At 38.5% G+C, this 15,003-nt stretch overlaps 1 protein-coding gene and 1 non-coding gene across 6 annotated transcripts in view; both read right to left on the reverse strand.

The window, feature by feature from the left end:
• RC3H2 (ring finger and CCCH-type domains 2) overlaps positions 1-15,003 on the reverse strand; it is a 50,765-nt gene that overhangs the window by 14,333 nt on the left and 21,429 nt on the right. For all 5 annotated transcript variants that reach the window (XM_032418291.1, XM_032418290.1, XM_032418288.1 and 2 more), the window contains exons 6-10: positions 12,144-12,344; positions 11,526-11,658; positions 11,294-11,412; positions 9,520-9,632; positions 2,529-2,837 (exon numbers count right to left, since the gene is read on the reverse strand). In XM_032418291.1, the coding sequence (XP_032274182.1) occupies positions 2,529-2,837; positions 9,520-9,632; positions 11,294-11,412; positions 11,526-11,658; positions 12,144-12,344 (875 nt within the window). The remainder of the gene's footprint in view (positions 1-2,528; positions 2,838-9,519; positions 9,633-11,293; positions 11,413-11,525; positions 11,659-12,143; positions 12,345-15,003) is intronic.
• Positions 11,745-11,856, reverse strand: LOC116641473. The gene has a single exon (XR_004301189.1). It is a non-coding gene; the product is annotated as a small nucleolar RNA SNORD90 (small nucleolar RNA).

Consider the following 15,003-nt stretch of genomic DNA (forward strand, 5'->3'; position numbering starts at 1 on the left):
TGCTCTCCCTCTCTCAAATAAAATCTTTAAAAAAAAAAAAAAAGTCCAACTTTAAGAGCTTAGATATGTGGTGGCTCCAGAAAATGCACTTGTTAATGATGCAGGAATTCAGTATGCTGCATCCCAAGTAGAGTAGAGGGTTTTTCTCAAACTAGAGAAGCCCTTTTAAAGCTAGAATATAAACAAGGAGTATGGGCTGCTTTTAAGTCTAACACAGCAGATTAGTCTAGCAGATGTTTACTTCTATGTGTAAAATGAAAATAACTAAGGAACTGTGGGTAATAATAGTAGATACAAATTTACTGACTTACAGTTTAAAGATATTTTAGGGCTATGTTTATTCTTTGCAGTTAAAGGCAACAAGGAAAATAATTAAGATTTCCTTATAACAGTAATATACTTTTATTAAGCAATTACTGAGCACATTCCAGGCACTATGCAACGTGCTTTACACAGGTTTTCTGGTCCTTCCATATCAAAATGTTATATACTATAAAATTTGGGTAAGTACTTTGAAATGGCAAATTTTTAGACTTGTCAGCAAAAAGGTATCAAAATCCATGACAAGATTCATAGATTCATAGCCTCATGAGATCGTGCAAACTATCTGTAAAAATCAGACTTAAGGAAAACGCTAGCCTTCAGTCACATCCCAGTCAGGCAGCTAGATTCCTACAGCTGTAGCCTACAGGACTTTCAGGATTCTAGGCTCTTCCGCAGCATGCCTCTCCTGCATACATGATTTTGCCTGTGATGCTTCCTGTACTGAGGAGTCCTTCCTTCCCAACTATCCATGTTTCTGGAACTAGCCAGGTATTCTCTAAGGAGCCTTCCACAGTGACTTCCTGCAGAATGGTATTCTTTTTTTGTGTTCTAATAATACTTGGAACACAACTCCATTATAGTACCTCTCAGAATATATTATATGGTCTGTTTACATCTGCATCCCAAACCACACTGTAAGACCCATCTTAGAAGCAGGGAGTAGTATTATCTAGTTCATTTTCATTACATTTCCACCAAGTGGCTGATGTTGGGTACGTGGAAGATCCATAATTTTTGAATGAATGATTTAGACTTTTTAAAAGTTTTTTCCCTAGCCTTATCATTCAAAAACTTGAGATATAATTTACCTTTTGAAGGTATACAATTCAGTGATGTTCTATATGTTCACAAGGATGTACAAGGACCATCACCGCTAATCCTGAGACACTTCCATCAGCCCTGAGAGAAATCTCTCCTTGTTAGCATTCACTCCCCAGCCCCTGACAACCACTCATTTACTTTCCGTCTCTATGGATTTGCCTATTCTAGACAATGACATAAATGGAATTCTGTAATATATGGCCTTTTATATCTAGCTTCTTTCACTTAACATAGTTTTCAAGGTTCACCATACTGTAGTATGTACTAGTACTTCACTCCTTTTTTATGGCTGAATACATTCCACTGTATGGTTATGAAACAGTTCTACATTACCTTGCCAAAACCCTTCAAAAGCTCGTTTTCTAAACATATATGTAACACAAGGTCTCCATAATCTGGTGCCAACCTATCTATCTAATCTTATTTTACCAGTCCCTAACAAAACTTTCAGTTCTAAAGGGCTGGTCTCTTCAATATTCCATATAATTACCTAGTATTACATTATCATATTACATATAATTTCCTAGAAGGCATATAATAAACACTGACAGGGGCAACAAAATCTGAACATGTTAAAACTCAGATTTTAAGACCCTACAATAATACCAAAGCATGAGATTTTAGAGGTGGAAGTAACTTTTCAGATTGTTAGAAAGTTGTAAAACTTTTTTCTTAAAGCACCAAAACCCTTTCTTATGCTGAAACCCAACAATATTGGTAATAATAACAACAACAACAACAGATATTTACTGAGTGCTATTTGGCAGGCACTGCTCAAAGCATCACACTTAACAATTCACAAATCCGCACAACCAACATATGTAGTAGTTGCTATTTTTGTACAAATTTTATGGATGAGTAAACGGAGGAAGACAGATTAATTGGCCTAAGATCAAACAGCTAGAAAACAGTGAGCCAGAATCTGAACCCAGGGAGTTCGGCTCCCAGGAGGCCCCTCGTAACTACCACACATCACTGTGGAGCACAGAGAGGAACTGTTCCGACTGCAGCAGAGGCTGGAGGCTCCGCAGCTCACCTTGCTCAGGTTTCTACTTAGTTCCTTTCTGGCCCTTCTATGGACTCAATCCTATAGTTCAAAGAAGTAAGTGTGGGGAAAAAAAAACAAAAACCAATTCTGGCCCAGCCTCTTTAGTTTATAGTTGAGGAAAACAAAACCCAGAGCTGAAGTGACTTTCTAAGGTCACAGAGCTATTCAACTGCAGAACCAGGACTAAAACTCAAATTTTTTGGCATTTAGTGCTTTTTCTACTACGTGAAACATTCTGCATAAAAATTCTAATTAACTTCTTTTCCTTAGGATAAATAAAAATACTCAAGCATTTCTAAAAAACTCACAGTAACCATTTTTACCTAATACTTACTTTTCAGTGACGGATTCTGCAGAAGGCCCAGTAGCATTCTGACCATTAGCGCCAACCTTCCCCACCTTCTTCACAGTCTCCAGAGCTCTTAACGTACTGTCAGTACTACGTGGGATTAGCTGGGAAACACTGTTTTCTGCATTTGAAATTCCATTTGTACTTGGAACAATTTTCCCCGTTGTTTCAGTACTTCCTATGACAGAAATGACATTTCCGGCTGTGGTTGTGACAGTGTTGTTTACACCAACTTTATTTAGAAGAGGAAATGTTCTTACAGTTGCATTGATCTTTTTGTTCCTTAATCGATACCTGTTTCAAAAACAATCAACATATCAGTGAATATTTCACTAAATCTTACCCCGAAAGGAGAAAAAAAAAAGACAATGGGAAAATATTTAAATAGGAGGAACAGCTTTAAAGAAAAGTTTCTTCAGCTAAATGTCAAATACAGTCTACATCAAACTCTGCTGTGATAGATGCCACATGAAAATACATATGCCCCCCCACAAACATGTATGTAGGCACGTAATTAATACAGCAAGCAAAATACACATGTATTCAAAGAAGCCTTTTGAGGGAATAAGAAGAGATTCTTTTGAAAATTTTATATAATTGGAATATAAAGTACATTATATAAAAATGAAAGGAACCATACCAAATTTACTTAGCAATGCAAAATGAAGAGAAAAGGTATGAAAAAGTTGGCAAAGTTCTGTTATTACCAAATGATTAGAGCATTATATAAATTAAAAAAATTATGAAACCAAAACTCATTCTTAAACACTATACCAAAATATGGAAATTTAGTATTATATTTTTCAGATTAAGTTTATGCCTGAAGTAAAAAGGATTTGGATTAAAGACTTTTCCGATATTAATTTCAGGGTTTTATTTATAGTGGTCAGATACAACACTCTTAATATATAAAGCAATTTGATCTTGGAGTCGATTTAAGAAAATTTGTTTCCACTTGTACAATTCAAAAACTTCATTATAATGTAGTCCTAGTCAATGTTTCCTCTAATACTTTAAAGTGATGAACAACTGTTACATGAAAAGAAAAACGACTACACACATTTGAAGTCATAATTACATAAGCCTAAATTAATCTGATATTAATGTTATACATAATCAAACATATGGTAATTAAATATAAATAGCGTTAGTGATGAGCAATGCCTTCACAATCCCTCCCTTTCAGTCCCTCAGTATCTACAAACAGCCTCATTATTCAATTCTGCTCTTCTCCCTCCCTCCCTCTCCCTCTCCCTCTCTCTCTCTCACACACACACACACATACACACACACACACACACACACACACTGACAGAGGCATGTGGAGCTCAATAAAAGACAAGTGTCCCCAGACGAGACTGGCTGGGGGTGCAGTGACAGAACACAAAGTTAAAAAAAAAAAAAAAAGAAGACAACAGTTATAGCCAATCTACATATGTCATCTCAGAGATATTCTGGGGAACCACTGATTATGAGTAGGGTACAAGCAGACCTATATTTTAGAAAGGCAGTTTGGTGATGTGGAGGGGCCTGCACTTTCCTCAACATGCTCTCTGAAACCTGCTCTTCATTCTTCATCTCAAAGGTTCTTGCACAAAATACCCAGCTGCTCCTTGCTTTCCATCCTCAAAGGACAAATCTCAGCTATCCTTAAGATTACTCTGGCAGGCAAAAAACAAAAGGTTTAATTGTGAGTACCTTAAAAGAGAAGAGTTGTAAGAAGTAAAACCTTAACTAAGGGAGGTAAAGTAAGTGACAAGTCAGGATACATACTGGACTTCTAGCAACTAGGAAGCTAAAGACTTGGACTTAGGATCTGGCCCTCACGCTTGAAACAGCCACTTATTTCCTATTCTTTTAAAATCATCTTTGAGCTCCCTGAAGTACTCACTCCCTGCCTCACCCAGCTTTGAATCCACTATCTACCATTAATTCCTCCCTTGTAAGTACCTTCAACTCCCCCTGTTGGAACTCACCTGGTAAAACCCTAATCTGATTCTTCACTTACTCTCTTATTCTGGGCCTGCTCCCTGGCAGCTGAATGTTGGTGGAGAAAAACTATGCCATCATGCTCTCTAGACTCCCTTCAAAATTATGATCAATTATTTAAAATGGCCAAGCAATACATTAATACACTTCTCTACTAAATTCACTTTCCCATCTCTAACATCCTTTCCACCTCCACTCTCCACAGCTCCTCCACCACTGATGATACCACCTCCCACTTCACAGAGAAAATAGTTGAAACCAGAGGAGAATTACTTCTTTCACCACCAACTCCAGTAACCTTCCTGCATCTGTAACTACATGCTCCTCCGAAAAAGGGATGAAGAGCTCCTGGCTCCTGACTCAGGCCAATCCTGCCGCTTGGGTTCTACCAAGGGCCCATCTCCACTTGAGCCCCAGGTCCCAAGCCCATCTGCCTTTGCAAAGACTCCACTCCTGTAACGATCTGTTGTTCTAGGGCATCATCACTTCATTCAGGTGTCTCCGTACATGTCGTATCTTCTGAGATACCTTCCCAGACCATCTTATCTAAAATATCTCCCCTTTCCCAATCGTTCTCTTTCTCCATACCTTGTGTTATTTTTCTTCATAGCACAGATCAGTACCAAATATCATGCTTTCTAATTATTTGCTTTATGTCAATCTTCTCTACTACAATGTAAGCCCCATGACAGCAAGGATTTTTCCCTTTCTTACCCACCACTCTACCTTCAGCACATCATACAGTGCCTGTGCATACTAGGTGTTCAATAAATATTTGCTGCATGAATGTGGAGTAAGCCTCTAACTTCATATGGCCAAGAGAACAAACTACTGATTTTCTACCCCAAAAGCATTTCCCATCTCAGTAAAATACACTACTTGGTTATGCAGGTCCCAAACCTTGGAGTCATTCTTGATTTTTCTCTTCTCTTTAAAGTCCACATTCAATCTATCAGTTCTATCAACCCTACTTCCGAAATACATCCCCAATCTGATCATTTTTCATCATTTTCATTACTATGGTCCTAGGACCAAGATACCAATCCTGTGCCTCAACCACTGTAGTAATTTAATTGGTCTCCAGCCATGCACTTAGTGACATTTCTAAGACAAAATTAAAATCTCATTGTTGCGGGTTGGCTGGCTGGCTCAGTTGGTAGAGCATGTGACTCTTGATTTGATCAGGCTCCTGAGTTCAAGCCCCATGTTGGGCATAGAGCTTACTTAAAAAATAAATAAGATCTGGGGTACCCGGGTGGCTCAGTTGTTAAGCGTCTGCCTTCAGCTCAGGTCATGATCCCAGGGTCCTGGGATCAAGCCCCGCATTGGGCTCCCTGCTCAGCCAGGAGCCTGCTTCTCCCTCTCCCACTCCCCATGCTTGTGTTCCCTCTCTAGCTGTGTCTCTGTCAAATAAATAAAACCTCTAAAAATAAATAAATAAATAAGATTAAAAAAAAAAACAAAAATCCTCATCATTGCATTTGAATAAAACCCTATAATGGCTTCCAAATTCCTCACCATGGTCCATAAAGCCAGTATGATCTGGCCCTTGCCTACCTCTCCAATCCTATATTTTGTTGTTCTTCTCATTCTCCATCTTCCAGACACACTGGTCTTGTTTCTAGTTCCCACGCATGGCAAGTTTGTTTCCACCTCAGACGTTCTTAAAGTATTTTATCAGTAACTGAAATTGTATTTACATGTTTACTGTTCCTCTTCCTCCACTATAAGCATCTCAAATAGTACCTGGCACTTAACAATCATTTTTATAAATATCTGTTGAACTGGTTGATCCCAGGCTTTTGACACTCTCCAGAATGCAGCAACTCTTGGAAACACGATTCTAATACTCAGGAGACTGTTGGGAATTTACATTTAGTTTGGTTAGAGAGATGCATAGTAGTTAAAGCAGGCTGGAGTAAAATTTATTTAAGTAAAACAAATGTTTGCTCCTGGTGTATTATGTGAAATAAGACAAAGGTTCTACCCTCAAAAACTCAGAGATAGGTAGCAACGTGTATTTTTTTAGCCAATAGGGTAGTGACATCTTCCACTTCCTTAATCCTTGGTATCATCCTGTTTTTTCTTCTTTTTTCACATAGCAACAGAGACTGTGAGGCTGGCTGGAAATAGGAATTGTAGATTATTTGCTCTTTCAACATAAATATACTGAATTTACGTATCAGATACTTGCTAAGTGAAGAAAATATCAAGATTAATTACCCATAGGATAAATGAAGTCCAGTGAAAATACACACATGCAAATAAATAATTGCAGTATGACAAGAGAACTGGATGTTACAAAGTATAAAGCACTACACCGGCACAGTGAAGGAAGCAACTAACACTGCCTGGGAAGTCAGGGAAGTCCTCAGAAGGAAGCTGACATCGGAGTATGACTAGGAACAGGAGCTCTCCAAATAGAGAAGAGAAAAGCATATGATATAGAGGAACAACATGTGCAAGGGAAAGAATGAAAGAATTTGTGTAGTAGTAAACAGTGATTAATAAGATGTACCTTAAAAAAATAAAAACTGCAAAAGGTAGAGTAAGGCTGGAAAGCTAGATTAGGACCAGATCCTGTGATATACTGAGGAACCAATTTAGAATGTAAAACAGAAGATGGACATGATTAGACACTTATTTGCAAAAGAAAATCTTGGTAGCAATGAAACAGCCAGGTTGAACATAAGGAGATGCCAGGTTAAAGGCCATTAGAGTACTAAATTGATAAATTGGGTAAACACATGTGAAACACTAAAAATGGTACCTGACACCAAATGAGACCAATTAATTTGGCTATGATTATTATTTTTATACTACTACTATTATAATTTCAGAGAAGAGATAATAAAATTCTGAAGTAGGTAATGGAGATGGAGAGTAGAAAGCCAGCTTGAAGACATAAGAGATAAAATGGATCTTCAGCTGGGGTACCAGTTATGGGTGGAATGGCAATGAAATCACAGTTTCTCCTCTGACTTTGTTAAGTCTAAGTACACCCAAGCAAGGTCCCCTAAAAAGTTCTACTTTCGCTAAGAAGCTCTATTTCAGGTATGGGCAAGCTCAATAGATCTCCTAGAATCTCAAAAACCAGCCCAATATAAAACTCTATATACAGAGATGCTTAGACTGGGTGCAAACAGCATCTTTTTGTCTTAGGACTCCTACAACCTCTCTAGGCTCTTCCAGTAGGGGGAAAAACAGAGAAGAGAAGCATGTTTCTACTCTTCTTTTTAATGCACACACACATATCACCTATCATATTGCTGCTGCTGCGGAGCTCATTACGTACAGGGCCCAGTGCCAGCAACTGAGGAGAGGAGACCGTAATCAACAAGATAGATACAGTCCATTGAGCTTACACAGCAACAAGGCAGACAGTCAATAGATGAGGGGTCAGCAAGCTACCTCTTGTGGGCCAAAATTGCCTGTCTGTTGTAAATGAAGTATATAGCTATGCCCGTTTTATGCACTATGGTCGCTTTTTTGCTACAATGGCAGAATTGAGCGGTTGTGACAGTTCACTGCATGATCCGCCAAAATGAAAATATTTACTATCTGGACCTTGACATAAAAGTTTGCCAACCTCTAAAATTTACCATAAGTTAACCATAATTTTGATAAGCGTGATAAAGAGGAACCTGGTTTAGTATGTAATATTGGGAAGACCCCCCAAAAAAGTGAAGGATAAGCTAGGCAAAAGAAAAGCTCCCAAGGCAAGGCCCCAAGGAACAGCATGACGTAGAAGACCTAAGGTGGGAAGGAACATGATGCATTCCAGGAACTGTCAGAAGGTAAGCGTGGCCTGAGTATAGAATATAATTCAGGAGCACTGTGAGATGAGATCAGAAAGGTAGGCATATAGATGATGCAGGGTCCACAATCTAGATTTTATAACTTTATCCACAGGGTATGAGAAACCACCTGCTTCTCATTATCTGCAATGAGCTTAATGTATAAAGTTCTCCCTGTTTTGTGGGGAATGATGGGTTTGGGGGTAGGCAACGATAGCTGTAAGAAGACTAGTTAGAAGGCAATCGCAGATCGAGAAAAGGGGATGATGATTTGGACTATAAGGATGGAAAGAAGAATTGAGAAATAAACATACAGGCAGGAGGCTGAACTGACTTGTTGACTAAGTAAGACAAGCAGGTGAAAGGTGACAAAGATGGTGTCTTTAACATGGCATGTATAACTGGCTGGACAGGGTACACTGGGGGAGAGCAGAATGAAAGGTGGGAGAGGATGTACGGGAGGAGAAAATTAGCTCAACTTGGGCTTCAAGTGTCTAAAAACAAAAGGGAGACGTCCACTAAGAGTTGATACACAGGTTGCTTCAACAGAAAGGCTGGAATCAATTTCTTGGCAACAGAGGCACCTGAGTGGCTCAGCTGGTTAAGTGTCTGCCTTCGGCTTAGACCATGATCTCAGGGCTCTGGGCTCCCTGCTCGGAGGGAGGGGAACGGGACAACTACTGCTTCTTCCTCTCCTTCTCCTTTGCCCCTCTCCCCCGCTCAAGCTCTCTCTCGCGCTCTCACTCAAATAAAGAAATAAACCCCAAAAAACAAAAAACAGAAACTTGGACAATACATATGCTAAAAAGACCAAAAGCCGTAAAAAGAAAATGTATCTGCTGTACTGTTTTACCTGGGACTTTGCCGTTATCTTCAACTGAACCTGCGCAAATAAGATTGCACGGAGGGGTGTTTTGTTCTGCACAGGTGCTTAGCAAAAACATGGATTCCAGCTATACAATGCTTTAAAGTACGACCCCTGAATAAGGTTCTAAATCACTTATGTTAATCTTGCTCCCAGAAGTGAGAAGGTATAGTTTCAAAAGAAAAGATTATCTTGCAATCTAAGGAACTCTACAATGTGAACTTAATCACATCTGCAAAACCCACCATAAACTTTGAGACTACACAGGACACTTTCATAATGACCCCAAATTAAACCCATATGAAAAAGAATTTTCATAACTTACTTTTCAAGCTCTTCCTGAGAATGGGCAAAAGTACAATTTGTTCCTCGGGGACACCCTCCTTGCTGACGCAGATCTCGGCACATGCTAGTCTTGTATTTGCTGTTTGGCTGAGGCTACAAAAAAGAAAATCGGTGTGTGGAAAAGTGAGGACTCTTGGGATTTCAGAATTTTATGATTTACCGCTTTAATTCTTTTTCATGTTAGAGAAGTAATTCTTGTGCTGAAGCAACTGCCATTCCACCATTTCCCATTAGGCATTACACAGGGTAACTCTGAACTGCCATTTTAAATATTCCTTCTGAGGATTATCTGAAACTGGTTCCAATGTTATGTCTATTTATTTGTCAGGCAACATAATGCCCACAAAAATACAAGATTTTCTCCTCAATTCATTGCTGTCTTAAAATGATACCAAAACAAATGATTTAAAAAGCACTTAAAAAGCCACAAGCTTTGTCCACTTAAACTTTCCCAGGAGAGGTAGAATATAATTTCCCCTGAAAGTGAAAATTTATGAAACTAACTTATTTGTCAGCTTGAGGGTACAACTCTCTTCTTAGGCTTGGAGCTGTTTAAGTTCATAAAAACAATGAGGCAAAATATAAAAGCCTCATCATAACAGCTATAACTGCATTGGGCACCTGGGTGGCTCAGATGGTTAAGCGTCTGCCTTCGGCTCAGGTCATGATCCCAGGGTCCTGGGATCGAGTCCCACATCGGGCTCCCTGCTCCTTGGGAGCCTGCTTCTCCCTCTGCCTCTCTCTCTCTGTCTCTCATGAATAAATAAATAAAATCTTTAAAAAAAAAAAAAAAAAATAACAGCTATAACTGCATCAAAATTTAAGATGGCACTGTAATTTCTGTGACCTCAATAAAGATGAAACATTTATCTGTCAGTTAATGTTTGAATATTAACATGTTTTCTAATAGAATAAGGGTAAAAGAGTGCAAAGATCACTTTGGAGTAGATTTGATCCCAGCTCTGTCACTTACTGTCACCAGGACCTTAGATTTGTTACTTAACCTCTTTAAACTTCAGCTTGGGAACAGCAATTATCTTGCAGGTGGCTGTGAGGATTAGAAATCATATAAATAAAATACTGAACATAGGAACTTGGCTCACAGTGACGTAATAAATGGGCATAATTATTAGAATAAAAGATTATGCCTTAAGCAACTCCTTCTAAAGTACATTGCAAATATTTTAAAAATTCTAACTCCACACATTTACAAACAGATATTCATTTGTACGAGAGCAATGGAGAAAAAAGTGACGATTTCCCTACATTAGAAAAGAATTAGACAAAATATCTGGAAGGAATCATTGAGCTATACTTGGTCAAAACACTGACAGTGAACTCATATTCAAAATATTCTCCCAATGGGGGCGCCTGGGTGGCTCAGGTGTTAAGCGTCTGCCTTCGGCTCAGGTCATGATCCCAGGGTCCTGGGATTGAGCCCTGCATCAGGCTCCCTGCTCAGCAGAAGCCTGCTTCTCCCTCTCCCACTCCCCCTGCTTGTGTTCCCTCTCTCGCTGTGTCTGTCAAATAAATAAAATCTTAAAAAAAAAATACTCTCCCCATGGTTGTGCCGTGCTATGGATTATTTATCAGGTATACTAAAACTTGAGTTTCTCTCAAAAGAACAGAGATAATAGAAACCTAAAAGAGCAGAGTCACGTAAGAAGTCCATTAACCGAAAAGCTTGTTCAAGATGTTCAGGATGAAGCTCTGTTAGAGGTAACAGCAGTCAGAAGTGCAATGAATGTGCTTACCTGAGGTGTCTCATGGCCTTTCCTACTATAATTTTGTATGAAGTCCACAAGGCCATGAACCACTGTTTTAACAGCTACCATTGCATTTTCTAGCTGCTCCCAAGTTGGTGAAACAGCATCTAAAATAAGCCGTCAAGGGGATGGGGGGGAAGAATTTGTTAGCAGTAATTCTCTTGTGTTATTTACCTCAAGGGCAGAAAAAGTATAAGCAACTAAATATTTTTTCACATACCTGGATTAGGGTCTATGTTTGCAAGAAGCTCTAAATGAGGCCTCAGTCTATTTAAGTTAGCTGGGTCACCCGTTCGTTGCAAAACAATTGTCAATTCCTGGACACTCTTTGCAAATGATTCTGGAGACTGCAGCTAAAAAACAGACAACAGAATGGCTTTTACTCTGCTTCTTATGACACATCTATATTCAAATGCTTCATTTAGTCAACATACTAAACAGGTTTTCAAGTGCCTTCAGATTCCATAGTAGGAGTTATCAATGATGAATGAAATTTTCACCTCAGAATCTGCCCTATGAAATTCATCATTAGACACTTAGAAAACTTACTTATTATAAGCTATATTAGCTCTCTGGGGTCAAAACACAGATAAACAACAGACTCTGAAAGCCAGGCTGCTTTTATGCTACTATCCTATATGTGCTTCCCTATTGCCTCCCGTCATTTATTTTGAAAGTTAGAAAAATAATAAAAAGAAATAAAGATAAAATAATATACAGTCTGATACTTAAAACACAGGAATCTCCAACTAGTTGTCTCTTTAGTTCCTTTAGAAGATTGCAATGCTCTTCTACGTAACAGCAATGATATAAAACAAACATCACTAATTTCACAAACCTTATCAATGATAGACTGCATGTGTGATTTATGTGCCAAGTCACCATACAGAAGTGAAGACCACTGCTCAGGTGAAATGCGGAGTCCTGCTTCCATAGCAATATGAACAATTTGGGCATCATGTTCTCTGCGTAATGCTTCATAACTCCGAAATTCCTCCTTTAGCTGCATCAGAGAAGAGTCTTCATCCCTTTTGGTAACCTAAGAAATAGAAAGGAGAAAAAAAAAACCCATCAGAATTGGTCTGCTCTCCCTCCTTCTCCAATCAATTCTTTTGGGGGGGAGAGTACAGATATCAGACACCAGACAAAAGAAGGTGCAAAGAGGAGAATGTCCTTATCACAAATTCTTTTTGGAACAAAGCAGAACTTACATAACCCAGTACATAGTTTTTCCTCCTTTCAATGAACTCAGTGGCTGATAGAGAAGACACTTGTAAACAGAAAATTATAGTATACGTGCTTTTATAATGCTCCATGGCAACATAAAGGAAAGGCAATTAAATCTGACTTGGGGGAGAAGGAAGGGATAACAGAGAAGGCTTCCCCATCTTGAAGGCTGCATGAACTGAGTCTTAAAGAATGAATAGGCGTTTCCAGGTAAGAAACAGAATCCTAACAAGAGTAGCAAGTGGTGAAATAGAAAAATGAAAGAGCAGAGCACACAGAATTAAAGACTAAGAAGCTAGAGAAGAATCATAGAGGGCCTTATAAACTATGGTGAGAAATTTATATATTATGCTGAAGGGAATGGGAAGCCACTGAGGACTTTTAAGCGAGGAATGACAGATCAGTCCAATGGGTAGACATATATTAGCACTGCCATGTGATGATTAAGAAATTTTCTATCACCACAAAAATGATCATTAGGGTATTTATACAGCTTTAATTTATACCTGACTTAAGTCATTTAAAAAAAACAAATTCAAAAGCTTGCAGTTTCACATACCCTACTGAAACTGTCTAATTCTCCAAACATGCAAGTGTATGACTAGATAATTTCCACAATAGGTGATATCATTTATCTAAAACTTGCACAATGAAATTTGAAACTTGGCTAGGATTCAGAATACCTAGGACTAGTACAGATTCTATAATTCAGAATGAACAAATCATTCAAACTGTTCAAAATCATGATTTTCTCATTGGCAAAATGAAAATATCTCCAAACCACCTCACTGGTTCTTTCTATTGTTGGCACATGAGACAACAATAATATGACCCCAAGAATATGAAGATGGGAAAATCAAGTTACCGTCTGAGAATTAATAGTATCAGTTCAAAATCTCTTTGGGAATATGTAATTACATTAGAGAAAAGTGTGGGACATCCAAAATTCTAAACATAATCTTAGGTATAATTTGGGAGCAGAGTAACTTAGAAGTCCCAAAAATCTATATTCTACCTTAACCTATTTAAAGAAACATTGAGGAAACAAAAGAAAGAATTATCAACCTAAAAAACAGAAGAAAGAAACCCAAGAACCAGACAACGGTAGCGTCACCCAACTACCACGTAGGCTACAAGGGTGCCTCGTAGGCAGCATAAGCATCTATTCACCTGAGTAGTAAAGACATACACAGGTGGCTAACAGAGCATGGTCATATTAAAGTTCTCACTACCATGCATCAAAATCACCCGTGAAGCATTAAAAACTACAATTTCAGGTAATCATAATTCCTGGCTTTGAAGACCACACGATTTAAAAAGTATGTATGAATGCTCAAGTCCCACATCAGATACACCAAATCAGAATACATCCGGGGATGGGACCCAGGATTGTATACTTTTAAAATCCCCATAAGTAATTCTGATGCAGATCATTAGTTGGGAATCACTGCAATAAAACGTTGGAATTATTAACTCCCTTGCGCTGATGCCAGGCCACACAAGCAAAGGTCTGATCCTCTTCGGCAGGAAAGTATCTACAATATGATGATTTAAGTCATGTAAAAATTGCACTTCTCATTACAAATTAATAAAATAGATCATCCATTGTGGGTGACCTTGGTAAGGGTGTTCTATTCCTGAGGAAAGAATCTACTGTATGCACCCACAAAAATTCCCATCTCTAAGCCTATAAAATCAAGGAAAGACCTTTGACAATTGTGATTTTACTAGAGTAAATGACACCCAAGAGAGGCCTTTTGGCAGTTAAGTCAGTACGTTATCCTTTTATTAATCTAAACACTGCTTTAACATTTTATTTATTAATTTTTTTTAAAAGATTTTATTTATTTATTTATTTGACAGAGAGAGACACAGCGAGAGAGGGAACACAAGCAGGGGGAGTGGGAGAGGGAGAAGCAGGCTCCCTGCAGAGCAGGGAGCTCGATGCGGGACTCAATCCCAGGACCCTGGGATCATGACCTGAGCCAAAGGCAGTCGCTTAACCGACTGAGCCACCCAGGCGCCCTGCTTTAACATTTTAAACTAGAGGGCAGTGAGGATGAAATGAGAGCATAAAATTGAAATCACTTTCTATACTAGTGTTATTCAAATGTCAGATGTTAGAAGCAACTGTAGATGACTATCATAAACCACAAATCAGTACAATTCCTATGAGAGAAAAAACACATTAAATCAGGAATACACAGTGTGAGAACCTAGTCAGTCACCTGAGGATGATAAATGATCTCTGTAATTTGGTTGCTTAGCCAAAAACATAATGTTTGAGGAACCAGGGATTCATTTCTATTTTTGCCCTTAAGGGCACAAAATCAAGCACTATAACTATCAAGGAGATAGTGTCCAAGCCTCATTAGTGGAGATAAGTGAGTTCATTTGAACATATTTCCATCAGCAATTACCTGTTATTTCAAACTAAGCAGTCTGCCGAAAAAATTTTTTTCTGTCTGTAC

Source organism: Phoca vitulina, unplaced genomic scaffold, assembly GCF_004348235.1.
Source record: "Phoca vitulina isolate PV1807 unplaced genomic scaffold, GSC_HSeal_1.0 scaffold21, whole genome shotgun sequence".
Classification (NCBI taxonomy): domain Eukaryota; kingdom Metazoa; phylum Chordata; class Mammalia; order Carnivora; family Phocidae; genus Phoca; species Phoca vitulina.